We start from the raw sequence: 14,230 nt of genomic DNA, 5'->3' as shown, positions 1-14,230 counted from the left end.
TCATATGTAAATGCAATATAATTAAACCTACTGACTTAAGTTAACTATGTTCGCAATGGTTAGTATATAAATGTCTATTTCTTTTCCGATCTATGTTATGCAAGATGGAAGGGCGCTTGGAATTGCTATTCTTGGTTAGTAGGGGACAAGTTTCCTCGTCCTAAAAGGAATGGGCCTTTTTCGTTCCAATTTGGCAATGGTGTAGTGACAAGAAACTCCTTGGCCCTTACCAAAAATCCACATTTTCCCGTTTTCTCATCAATCTTCTCATTAGCCTTCACTAGAGATCCACTTTTAAGAGCAACTCCAACAACAACATCATTTCTCTTCCACCATTGCCGCCAATCATTGTCGCCTTAGTCTCTCCGCTGCACCATACTCTTCATCATCTAGTAGTGCTGGTTGGAATCCTTAAAAGGGTAAAAAAAATTCAGGTCTTTGTTGACCCAGGCAATGGAAAAAAAAGCTCAAACTCTGAATGCGAAGAGAATCGTTAGCGTATTACAATGCATAGTAGTAAACGATACATAAATATCGCGATATGTTTAGAGATATATAAGATTGCAAATATCAACGTTATTTCGATGATATTGGCGATATTTGGAGATATATGGCAATATTTAGGGATATTGGTGATATTTTGTATAGGTAACAATCTTTATTTAATATTTACCATTATATTCCAAATAAATATAAATGATATATTGTGATATATCAAAAAATATCAACAATATTTGATGATATTTTAGATATATCTACGATATTTGTATATGAAACAATATAAAATATCTTCAAAGAGGAGGATATATCCAAGATACATATCAAGATATTAAATATCGATAAATACCCATATCCCGATATTTTGTACTATATTACAATGTGCTCAACTGGTCTAGACTCCTTAAGGCCCTGTTTGGTAGCATGAATTGCCCAACCTGTAGAAGGAATAAGCCCTGTATACTAGGTCTTAGTGTTTGGTCCGACTCATTTTATGAATTGGGGCCACAACTAATGAGTAGGGTATAAACGGGATAGATTGTGAAACTAGAAAAAACGTATATAGTGGATCTTTGGGTTTAGGTGAGATACCGTAATACACGAGAGAAATTTAGGAGAGAGAAAACATCATTTTATTATTCATTCGAGTTATGCACTCAAAAGATCCAACCTTTTTCTTCACCCACTAATTTTCTTTTCTCACAAATTCTTCCTTTCACCTTTCCAAATTAAAATTAGATATCAGAAACAGGAGGAGCAAGCAACAAAAAAAAATATAAACGGTCTATGGCTTATTCTTCTTCACCGTCTCCATTCCGATCGACCGACCACCGTTTTGATTCTTCTATGAAATTATGTTGAATTGAAGTTTGATTTTTCTTTTTGAAATTAATGATATGGATTTTCTTTGGTCGATTTGTGTGTGTGTATGTGTTTTTGAGGATTTTTATTCCATTGGGAGAGTTGGAAAAAAAAACAATGAAAAACAGTATGAGACCCTCCCTCTAAAGTAAAAGGGACCAAACAGTTTCTAGAATAATTATTTTTGGAGTATCCACCACTTGTTTTCCATACCTTAAATATGGTCGAGTACTACCGAATTTCATATGGCCAAACAAAGCCTAAGAGAGCAAGAGTTAATTGATTGTTATTCTAGGACTCTAGCTTATGTTCACCTCATGAGGTTTTTGCTTTTGGCGTTGAAATTGACATGGCTACCCAAAATTGGTTCATAGACAGCCCAAATGTTCTTTCTACCATGGAAGATTGCATGTATAGTACATGCTCGGAACAAGGATTCTCAACCTTATTTTTTTACAAAAATAGAATGATTGAAAGATGCGTACATATGTGCACATGGGCTCGGGTTTTTCGGTTTTTTGATATTCTAACCCGAGTTTAATCCAAAACCGAGTCGGATTTTGATTTTACAAAACCAAGCCCAGACCATAGATTTGACATGTTAGCCCAAGACCAACAAAAATCAGGTTTTACCACCCCTAATGAAGATTGCTTGTATAGTACATGCTCAAAACAAGGACCCTAGTATGGACCCATTGTCACTATGGGTGGGCAATGGGCCGGGTCGGGCTTAGCCCGCCCTAAACATTTAAAGCCCTTCAAATATTAGGGCCGGGTCGGCCCGGCCCTAAAGTCAACATAGGGCCGGGTCGGGCCGGGTCACAAGTCTAAACCTCAAGCCCTTACCCTACCCTAAGCCCTCTTTAAAGGCTTTAGGGCCGGGCCTATATATTTTCTTTTTTTTTACTACATCAGTTTTAAAACTCATTTATATTACAAAAATGTACAATAATTTACAAACTCAAAGTCCAACCAATCTAGTAATAATCCTGTATAAGTCCAAAAATTAAAAATGCACATCCACAATCTAATGAACTGAAGTACATCGAGAGTTCGGAATTTGTTCTTCATTGTACTCAAACCTCACTAAAATTACATTTTAAATTGAAATACATAGACAAATAATTATATTATCATTTTAAAGGAATAAGTAATAGATATAAAGAAGAAACATAATAGTTTTGGTTAAGGGTCATGGAAGTTGTTAAACTATTTGTAATATCATAAATTATTTCTATAATATATTCAAACAAATATAATATTACATTTCTTCTAATTTAAAAGTGATTCAAGCTTTGTATATGGAAATGAAAATATTAGCTTTTGAACAAGTGATGGAGAAAGGTTTGAGATTACAAATGTCATTTTTCCCACAAAGGTTGTTTTGGTTTCTATGTTACAAATGTCCGCTCAGATTTTGCTTTAATGGTGTGGAAGGAAAAATCTTTAGTTTTAGACTTGGCTTGGATGTGAATAAAAAATATAATTTATAAGAAATAAGTGAGAAAAGAAATTGAGAATAATAAGTTATGGACTTTGACTTGATGATCAAAGGAATAAAGTCTTATTTTTTATTAGGCTAGTGCTCATTGTTCTTCATGGCTGTTAAGTTGACAAATTTTTGTTATATAAGACAAGTTATTGGAAGTACCCTTGGGTGTAAGTGATAAATTACAAAGGACAATGTTATTTTAATTGAAAATATTTAACAAAGAGTTGGACAATTATGGTATGTGTATTTATAGTGAAAGTGTGAAACAGGGCCGGTTAGGGCTTGGTTAGGGTCGGGCTAATGAGGGCTAAATTAGGGTCGGGCCTATGTTTTAGAATCTTAGCCCTAGCCCTGCCCTAGAAGGCATTAGGGCCGGGCCGGCCGGCCCTAAACTCTGTGAGGGCTTTAGTTGTGAGGGCTTTATAGGGCTTAGGGTCGGGTCGGTCAGGGCCGGGTTAGGGTCGTTAGGGCCAAATTCCCACCCCTAATTGTCACACAGTTTGTAACCATATTTCTTTTTGGGCTTAGTAACAAATAGCTTCAAATGGGCTCTGAGAGGCTAGTGGATAGCCCAAATAGTTGGGTTTAGTTTGACCCATGTACGGGTTGAGATAATTGAGATAACCCGATAAACTTGATATTAGAAACCGATAGAAACCCCTGGACTTCTATCGTTCTTTCTCATATTTTCAGGTACCAAAAGAGGCGGTTATCAAGAAGTTTCGACGAGAACAGATGAGACTTGAGAGTAGGCTAGATTCTATGATGTTTGAGGTTTACCAACCCATATACTTAATATAAGAGAAGAAGAAATGGATGATTGTTGGTTTTGGTCAGATTTGACACCCTTCCACCAAAACAGGTATATCAGTAAGGGTGTGTAAAAATCCACTCTAACCGATGTAACTGACCCGACCCGACCCATATGAGTTGGTTATCCATTTACTATCGGTTTAGATCGGTTTGATTATTTCCAAAACCGACTATCTCGGTTTGGATGGCGGTTTATATTTGTGAAACCTAAAATTAACCGACCCGACCGCCATGTACGTAAGTATGTTGATAATAGAATAAGTGATTTGATAAGTATAAAGCCCCCACGTGTAAGCCCACTTTTATAAAATAACAAACTTTAGGGGGTGTTTGGATCCTATTTATTTATTGCCCAAAAAGTGTTTATTAGTGAAAAAACATTTTTTGAAAAAATAAATGTGTTTGGTTTCTATTTAAAAAAAAAAATAGTTTTTCATCTAAAAAACACTTTTTGGTCCCAAAAACTTGTTTTATGATAATTAGGTAAAACTTGTTTTTCAAGTTAAAAAACTATTTTTCTTTGAAGGAAACACTTTGGTTGCTAAAGGCAAAAGAACTCTCCGGATGTTTTAGACTTTAGCGATTTATGCCACGATATGCCAAAATATATCGAGAAACATAGTGCTAAATCTGATTTTATAAAATAGCTTTTAAGAAAAATCACAACCAAACATGTTTATTGAAAAACTGTTTTTAGAATAAATACTTTTTCATAAAAATATTTTTTAAGAAAAAATGATTTTTTGAAAAAGTGAGAACCAAACACCCACTTTACCTAATCACTTTTGACTTCTTCGAAGCATAGCCAAACGTCGCCACCCAACATCCTCAATTCCTCATTCATTTTGTACCACCAGTACTACACCACGTCACCACCAGTCCATCATTAACAAATGTTTGTATTCTTTTCTTCATCACTTTCTTTTTTCTTTTCTACTCCTATTTCATTGAAACATTGAGAGAACTTAATTTATTTGATTTTCGGAATTTATTGACAAATTAAGAGAATTGAACTTGAGACAGCAAAAATTGTATGGTCGGTTCAGTTAATATCGGTTAAAACCGTGAAATAATCGATTCGGATCGGATATCGGTTAGGTTAGAAATTTTTCAGTTTGGTTTCAGATCGGTTACATCTGGAATATCGGTTCGGTTCGATTCTTGCTGCATATAATATGATAGGATCAGTTCAATTCGGTAGTCGGTTTTAACCCAAACCCAACCCGAACCGACCCATACACACCCCTAGGTATATGGGTCAGTGGGTTGTTTTACTTGTGTTGCTCCCGAATTTCAGTTCCTTTTGAGAGGTAAAAATCTGCCACCTACTTGTGAAGAAAAGGGATATTGTATTGGGTGTTTTACTAGGTATTTGGAGGGTCCCAACCAGGTGTTTGGAGGCTTCAATATGGTTTATATGCCCTTCTTCTTGTTAATTCTCTTATGGAACAGAGATGATATCTTCTTGGATATGAAACCACTAAGAGCATTATCAAAACACTGCTAAAAACCATTTCTAATGTGACGATAGAAATTTTTTTGGCAATTTCGTTCACCAACGCTTTGCGCCTATTTCTATCTTAGCAATTGTTAAATTCTCGACCAAAATACTCAGAAGTTTAACAGCCACTCGCACAGGACAACTTTGGGCCAAGTTTGCCATCCAGAATTTTTTCATTTTTTTTTAATAAAAAATTAAAACGTTGGATGGGTCAAGTTTGCCATCCAAAATTTTTTATTTTTTTTTAATAAAAAATTAAAACGGTTCGATTTTGTACTGTTGGGCCCAAGATGTTGGACGGGTCAAGTTTTGCCGTTCAGACCTTTTTAAATTTTTTTAATGAAAAATTAAAACGGCTGGATTTTTTTGAGCCCAACAGATATATTTAGATCCATTGGACTTGTAGCCTATATATATGCATTGGTACCTCACTTAATTTTCACCAATTTACTCATCTTTCTCTCATATATCTTCTTTCATTCTTCAACAAAATGTCTTCACAAAGGTCTAGAGGTAGAAGAAATAGGAGAAGTAAAAATAGGCAAAACTAAAGCCATAAAAAAAAAGGCCAACATACCCATGTTTAAGGTTGTTCAAAAACTTTACAGTCGTAGAAGATGAAAATTTATGTTATAGTTGGATATTTATTTTAGAAAATGCAGTTGTTGGAACGGGGCAAAATAGATTTGTTTTTTTTTAGAAATAAAATTGCTGAATAACTGAACAAGCGCATGAGCCAACTTGGTTATGTAGGCCAACCACAAACAGGTAGATCGGTTTAAGCTTGTTTTCACCAAATCCAACATGCGATAAGTTTATTTCAAGGTTATTATGATCAACAATCGAGAGTGAATGCTAGTGGTACTAATGTTGATGATACAATGTCACGAGCTTGTACTATTTATTTAACTATTGTAAATGAACCATTTAAATTTGAGCATTGTTATTGGGTTTTAATTTTAAGTCCAAAATGGAATCACTACTATCAAGCTAGAAGTGATATTGGTTAAAAAAAATAAAAAACCACTTCTAGTAGTGATGTTAGTGGTGGCGTCAGTGGTGGATCAACCGCTAACAATATTGGAATAGCCAATATTTCGTTAGATGAAGAAAGTCAACCATCAAGTGAAGTGCCCGTATCAGAAAAACCCCCAAAGAGAAAGAAGTTTAAGAAAAGAGATGTTGATGAAGTTGCGCACCAAATGGCACAAACTTTAGAGGAAGTCAAAGACAATCAACTTACAACTGCAAAATATCAGCAAGAACAAATATACTTAAAACAACAAATGTTCCTCTCAATGAAAAAGGATAAAGAAGAGGAAAGATTAAGACTTGTAACACAAAAAGAACAAGATATCATGATGCTTGATCTACGCAAGTTTAGCGGTATTCAACTTATATTTTGGGAAGCTAAGCAACAATCTATCTATCGTAAGTGGGTTGAACAAGAACAAGGTATTCATGTTGCTCCTTCTGTTCCTCATTATCCAAAATTTCCAACCTCTCCTAGTCCATACATTTCAACCTCGCCCAGTCCATACAATCCAACCCCTCCTACTCCATACATTCCAACCCTTCCTAGTCCATACATTCCAACTCCCACTTCTCAATAGTTTCAGTCATTTTCTTCTTTTTCTGGATCAACAAGCAATGTTAGTCAGTCTCGTGGTAGGCGAACACGCTCTCCTAATCCATTTATGAGGGATGAAAATGAAGAATATGAAGCTGATGATTTTTAGTTGTAACGTTTTTTATTTGAAGTTTGTTGTAACATTTTTAATTTGAAGTTCTAACATTTTTAATTTGAAGTTGTATTGATTTTAATTTAATTTAATTTAAACAATGCGCAAATTTCTACCAAATTAACAACAATCATATTCAACAACTCACAATCTTATTTAAACAAAACAAATTTGATAAAAACACATTTAAAAAACACACTTAACATAAAATACAGTTAAGACAAACTAAACTTAAACAAACTTAATAGTTATTCCTTTAGTTGCGGCATGCACCATAACGTGCCCAATGATGTTCAACCATATCATTCTTCAATTGTTCATCAGTAGCTCCACAACGAATACTTAATGTCCTGGCTACCATGTTTTGCACAAGCTAATGTTCATTACTCAGCATCTCAACTTCATGTTATAATCGTTCATCTGAAGGTAGTTTCCACGTTGGAAGTTGTTCATAACGCTCATTCTCAACAATCATGTTATGAAGTATAATACATGTCTTCATTATACGAGATAGAGCTCCTCTATCCCAGTGACGAGCAATCCTGCTAACAATTGCAAATCTAGCCTGTAAAATACCAAAACCACGTTCCACATCTTTACAAGCTGATTCTTGAGCTTTTACAAAGTTAATATCTATGGGACTAGTAGGAGATGAGATTGTTTGAATCAGTATAGCCCATGGTCGATATATTCCATCAGCAAGGTAGTAGCCTATGTTGTAAGGATTGTTATTAACTTGATAAACATAGGCTGGAGTTGTTCCTCTGACTAAATTATCAAATAAATAAGAATTATCTAACACATTAAGATCATTACATGATCTAGCCACTCCAAAGTATGTGTGCCAATACCATAGCTCCTAGTCTACAACTGCTTCTAAAATCACAGTCGCTTTTCTAGTATGGCCCAAATGAGTTCCTTGCCACGTAGTTGGACAATTTTTCCATACTCTATGCATACAGTCTAAACTACCCAACATACCTGGCCAACAACGTTCTTCACCTACTGCAAGCAAGTGTGTTACATCTTCTTCTGTTGGGTTCCTCAGGTACTGTTCTTCAAAATAGTTGACAACTGCATTGCAGAAATGGTGAAGTGATTCTCGAGCCGTACTCTCAGCAAGTTTTATCCAGTGATCCATTGAATCAGCTGGACATCCATAAGCAAGCATTTGTATTGCAACTGTCATCTTCACCAAACCCGAAACCCCAGGCAAACCAAAAGCATCACAAGAAGGCTTAAAATATAGATCAAAATTAGTTACAACTTCCAATATACGGTTAAAAAGTGGTCTTCTCATACAAAATCTACGATGAAACTTACCTTCTTTATAATTTGGTTTAGCAACAAAATAATCAGCCACCAATTGTTCATGCACACCAACACAATTGCGGTTAGTGTATTCTCTACCATCAACAGATTCACCCCATTTTGGTACAGATAAAATGTTGAAAGCCAAAATCATTGACGTCACTACAACTGCATCACTTTGCATTTGTTGAACGATTGTGACAATTTCATCATCATCGTTGAAAATCAGTTAACTTACTCTTTCGCACCAATTGTGACTATTACTACTAGAACCCATGACAAAATATAAAAAAATTTATAACTACAAACTTAAAACTGGTGAGAAGAGATAAAGAAAGATATGGGAGGAGGATCAAGGAGATGACGAAAGCATATGGATGCTTCCTGTGTTATAGCGTACAAAATGGAGGGAAATAATGGGCGCCAAAATGAATTTGTGCCAAGGAAATGGAGGGAATAATGGACGGGACAAATTTTGCCGTCCAAAATAGAAACCCACAATTTCGCAAAAATGCGTTGGTACATGACACGTTTATAACAATTGTGACTGATAAAAAAAACTGATGTGTCACAATTTTGTTTAGCAGCGCGTTGATGATGCTCTAAAGAATAGCAAAATCAGTAGCGCTAAGAGTGGTCTTAGAATCATGATTGCGTAAAGCTTCATTTTATTTGGATATATTGGTTTTTCAACTTAAAGACAAGTATATCTACTATCTCCTCTTTTTACTTTAAATAAAAGTATGTGTTAAGATTAACTACAAGGCATGGTGTTCTACCTATGTGTATGTTTGAATGTTTTTCTTTACCGTTTAGTATGTCGAGAAAGATTTATGTTTGAATGATTGTCGATTATTTTATCGTAAGTTTGTACTAGAATTGAGTGTATTAACTGTATATCCATTATAAATGGTGTGTTGTGATTCGCTATTGTCAGACAATTGAGTATTAAGTAATATGACTTTAAATTAGTTGATTTGGTATTTGTATTATTGGTTTTTATGGTATGCTTTGTGCTGCTATGCATATTATTGTGGCTGAAATTCATATCTTTTTTTTTTTTATAGAAAAAAGGGAAACACTTCCAAACTAGGAAGTGCTCCCCAGAGAGTGCATACATAATTCAATCAATGACCTTGTAGTAGCAGGGTTTAAACTATAGGGGGGGATCACCTTACCCTAGCCTAGAGTGCATCAGCTACAAAGTTTGAGTTTCTATTAATATAATAGAAGGTACAATCACCAAAACAGCAATACTGGCATAAATGACGTGAGCCACCGAAGTAGCTCCCCAAGATAGGTTTGTTCCTCTATGCTCCAAAATCTCAGCAAGTCTAGCAGTTTGTCAAAAATGATGATGTTCCAGATCTGCATGCGTTGTAACAGCTCTAGGCCTCCTTGGATGGCTCGAGCCTCTGCCTCTTCTAGATCAGCACTTCTATCTCTGTCATGTCCTGCACCAATGCAATAACCAAAATTATTCCAAATAGCAAAACCTAAACCTACCTGTTTAGTATAACTATCCCATGAGGCATCTGTAGTGAGGTAGCAACAGTTATCGGTTATATGAAGCCATGCATTTACATGTTTGTTTCTGGCAAACGATTTCTCAGTGTTAGTGATGAAAGTTGAAGCTTTGGAGATGATGCCAAAAAAAATTGTTTGTTTGTTGTTGAAGATGATATCATTCCTGCTAGTCGATATGGAGTACATGATTGAGGTGAGTTCACTTAGGGTGCCTTTACTATCATTTTTAAAATTTAGCATAGTGGTGATACTTGTGATGATGGAGATGATAGAATCATCGCTATTCCAATGATCGGTTCTGATAAAGAGTTTAGAACCATACCATATGTGTCTAAGCATGACACAATGAAAGAGTGCATGATGAGTAGATTCCACCTGATTACTGCAACGTGGGCAAGTAGATAAGGAGATGATATTTCAATTTATCAAATTTTCTCTTGTGGGCAAGCTGTTTTTTATTCCTTTCCAAAAGAACAATTTGACTCTCTCCGCTGTGTCGAGATTCCAAATGCTTTTCTAGAGTTGCAAATTTTGGTTTTGATCTGCATTTTTGTTTTCACTAAGGAATTTGTAAACAGACTTCACTGCTAATTCCCCATTTGTTTCCTCTAACCAGCTGATAGAGTCATTGTGTTCTTGTCGATTGAGAGGCATTTTTAGAATTTCCTTGACAGTAGCTGGGAGAAAGATGGTATCCAAAACATTTCTTTTCCATGAGCAGTGTTTTTTATCAATGATCGAGGTCGGCTACGCGCCTATATGGGCCTACAGGTGGCAGGGGTCCCATGGGTTTGTTGTATGGTAGAGTTGGTATCCAAGGATCAAGCCAGATATCAATGTCATTTCCAGTCCCAATATGCCAACATAGCTTAGGGAGGATCTCATCTCTTGCTTTAAGTATACCTTGCCATATCTTGGATGCCCCTCTTCTAGGGCACTTTACTCTCAAGATCGAATTTCCATGAACGTACTTCTTTAGAAGGCTTACCACCTAATGTTTGTCTGGTTCTTTAAGGATTCTCCAAAAAGGTTTAGCTTGAAGTGCGATATTGTGATGAGATGCATGCCTTATCCTCAAGCCCCCACTTGATTTTGGTAAACATATTTTGCTCCAGGAGATATAGTGCACCTTATTTGTGTTGTCTTCTTTTCTTCCCCAAAAGAAACTAATATTTAGAGAATCCAACTTGTTGCATGTAGAGGTTGGCAGTTGGAAAACTGACATCATGTAAGAGGGGATCGCCAAAGTAACTACTTTAATGAGCATTAATTTTCCAGCTTGGGAGAGAAGTTTGGCTCTCCACCCTTCCATTCTCTGGAAAACTCTTTCTAGCACTTCATCAAAATCAATACGACTCTTGCACCTGAGGATTAACAGGGATCCCAAATATTTTTCATGGGTGATTGTTTTCCCAATTTCCATAATTCTTTTCACAATGCGTTGATGACGATGGTGGGTGTTGTGACTGAAAAAAAATACCTGACTTCTGGAAATTGATGTTTTGACTTAAACATTTTTAATGAGCTCCAAAATATCCTTGAGATGATGTGTTTCTACAATATTTGCTCTGCAGAAAATGAAGTTGTCATCTGCAAAGAGAAGGTGAGACATAGGGTGTCACTCCTACTGATTTTGACCACATGGATTTGTTTTTCTTTTTCTGCTTTGGAGAGAAGACGAGAGAAAACTTCCATGTAGATAATGAATAGAAAGGGTGACAGGGGATCTCCTTGTTTGATACCTCGTTCAGGTTTGTGCAAACCCATGAGTGATCCATTTATCTAGAACGAAAGAGAAGTAGTAGAAATGCATTGATTAATCTTATTCCTCCATTTCTCAGAGAAACCAAGGGTTTTCATAGTTTGTAGAAGGAAACTCCATTCTACTTTGTCGAAAGATTTGCTCAAATCTAGCTTGATGGCCATACAACCCGATGCACCTTTTTTTCTTTTCAGAGTACGAACTATCTCATGAGCGAGGACAATCATGTTATCAAAAATATGTCTTCCCTTTAGAAAGGCACTCTGAGACGGAGAGATAAAAATGTCAAGAAGAGGTTTTATGCGATTTGTAAGGATTTTGGAGATGATTCTGAGGCTTACGTTATAGAGATTGATAGGTCGAAATTGGTCAAGAGTTTCCGATCGCTGGCATTTAGGTATTAGAGTGATGTTGGTGTGGTTCAGCTCTGCCAAGATGTGATCAGAGTTCATGAAGCTCTTGATGGTGTTAAGGAGGTTAGGAGATATGATATCCCAATACTTCTGGTAGAAAAGAGGGGTAAAACCATCGGGACCTGGAGCTTTATGGGGTTCCATAGAGAAAAACGTTTCCTTGACTTCTTCTAAAGTGACCTCTCTGGTAAGGTCAATATTTTGTTCATCGGTGATGACAGTGTCAAGAATGTTAAGGTCTCTAACATGAGTTTGGGGATTTGAAGAGGTAAAAAGGGTTTTGAAGTGCTCCACAATTGTATCTCCAATAGCACTTCACTCTTCAGCCCAAGTCCCATACGCTTTTCTAATCTTATTGATCTCGATCCAATTTCTTCGAACAACAGTGGAGAGATGGAAATAGCGGGAGTTGTTCCCATCACAGTGGAGCATTGTATCTCTAGATTTGTTTATCTATAATTTTCTTCAAGATGGGAGGCTTGATTAAGATCCTATAGCAGATTGTTTTCGACAGTTGGGTTTGTATTTGGATCAAGCTGGCACTTTTTAATCTCCTCTCGAAGGCTCTAGATGTGGAGGTGAATATTTCCAACCACATTTATGTTCCATTTTTTTTAAGTCATTCTTGACTTTCTTGAGTTTATTGCAAAAACGATATGATTGTGACCCTCGGTATCTAGTATTCTAGGCTTTAGATATCACATTTTTGCATTCTGGTTCATTTAGCCACATCAATTGGAAATGGAATTGCTTCCGTGTTGGGGAAGGAGGAGGCTTCAAGTAAACCACAATGGGTCCATGATCAGATTTAATAATAAGGAGATTTATAGTTCTTGCATTCGGAAATAAAGTCCTCTATTATGTATTCGTGATAGCTCTGTCAAAACGCTTCTTTATGAGGTCAACTCCATTATTTTGAATTTCTTATTTGTCCATGTGAAAGGAACACCTTCATATCCTAGATCCACAAAATTTGCAGAGAACATAAAGTTCAGAAAGTGGGCTACTTGAGAAAAGTTGAATGGAGTTCCGCCACTTTTTTTTGCTTGACATGTGGTCTCATTTAGATCTCCAACAATGAGCCACGGCGAAGTGTGGTTTGCGGCAAGATTTACGAAAGATTTCCACAATTCCGGCCTTTGGCTTTTTTCCGGGTGGCCATAAGTAAAGGTGCATAGCCATTCCGTGTCAACCGGATTGTTCTTTACTATGGCCGCAATATAACACTCACATGAATAAATAATCTCGAGGTCTATGTGTTGTTCCATCCGAGCCATAGACCCCCACTTTGTCCATTTGCAGGAAAGTTCGCTGAGCGTTGAAAAGCAAGAGAGGAGAGTCTTTGCAGACTGGTAGATGCATCTACACTTGTCTTAAAGAGAAAGCAAATATCTGATTTAAGGGTGGTTATGTGGGTTTTAACCTCTCGAATGGGATAGACTCCAAACCATCACACTAGACAAAAGAAGATGCATATATTGAGTGTGGTAGAAAGTGAATTGTGTGTGCACAGGGTGCAGAGACAAAAAGGTGCAAAGGTGAGGTGAGGCAAAAACGTGAAACCCGAAGCTTATACTTCTAGGAGAAAGATAATAAAAAAAGACTGACATCTCGAAAGGTTCCTTGCATTTAAGGCCAAGCAAACCACTTATTTGAAAAAACATTTTAGATTTCAAAGAATGAACAACATAAACTACAGAGCATAGCAGGGTGCATGTAACTAGAATAAAAGATGTATACACAATTATAAACGAGGAACAAATAAACGAGGAATTATGCATATAATAAATATGATAACGAAAGCAAGAGGTGTATGAGTTACAACTTTGATAAATAGCTTCAAGTAAACTTTTGCATATAGACGTAAAACGGCAACATGCAAACATAATGATAAGAGCCCAAAACTGTAGTTTTAACCCCTCTAACAATATCGCTTTTGACCAATTATGTGATTAATAAGTAAGAGTTAGTATTGTTAAAACTGTAGTTCATGCATTGGAGTCGAATATGTGCAAAAATGCATCCCTTTTGTGAGATAAAGAAACAAAGGTTGGTTGTTAAGAAGTTCTATGGTTAAAGGCCAAGATCCAAGGAGAAAAAGCCCATTTAAAGCCCGGTCAAAGCTTGAAAGTCAAAGTCAACGCGGGCAGAAACAGCGCACAAAAATCAGCAGAACTTCTGAAGGCCGTATCTTTGGACTCAGACCTCGAAATTGGGCATACCTTATGTCAAAACGACTGTCTTGGAAAAAGCTTTCCAATGGTTCAAGCCTTGACCAATTAGAGGAGCAAAAGTGGATGAAAATGCTAT

At 36.4% G+C, this 14,230-nt stretch overlaps 1 protein-coding gene across 1 annotated transcript; it reads right to left on the bottom strand.

The window, feature by feature from the left end:
• Positions 1-7,313: 7,313 nt before the first annotated feature.
• Positions 7,314-8,402, bottom strand: LOC147477243 (uncharacterized). Its single transcript, XM_086585954.1, has 2 exons — positions 7,889-8,402; positions 7,314-7,675 (listed from the first exon to the last, which is right to left on the bottom strand). The coding sequence occupies exons 1-2, from the start codon at positions 8,400-8,402 to the stop codon at positions 7,314-7,316; spliced, it is 876 nt and encodes a 291-aa protein (XP_086442080.1).
• Positions 8,403-14,230: the final 5,828 nt, after the last annotated feature.

The sequence above is a fragment of the Coptis chinensis genome, chromosome 9 (assembly GCF_015680905.1).
Source record: "Coptis chinensis isolate HL-2020 chromosome 9, ASM1568090v1, whole genome shotgun sequence".
Classification (NCBI taxonomy): Eukaryota; Viridiplantae; Streptophyta; class Magnoliopsida; order Ranunculales; family Ranunculaceae; genus Coptis; species Coptis chinensis.
This window is presented reverse-complemented; position numbering and strand designations above follow the sequence as displayed.

What these genes read in the sequence shown, in the direction of transcription:
- LOC147477243 (XM_086585954.1), bottom strand. Translation starts at nt 8,402, where the DNA reads ATGCAAAGTGATGCAGTTGTAGTGACGTCAATGATTTTGGCTTTCAAC. An exon ending in TGAAGAACGTTGTTGGCCAG is followed by an intron (nt 7,676 to 7,888) that starts GTATGTTGGGTA and finishes TTGATAATTTAG; the next exon opens with TCAGAGGAACAACTCCAGCC.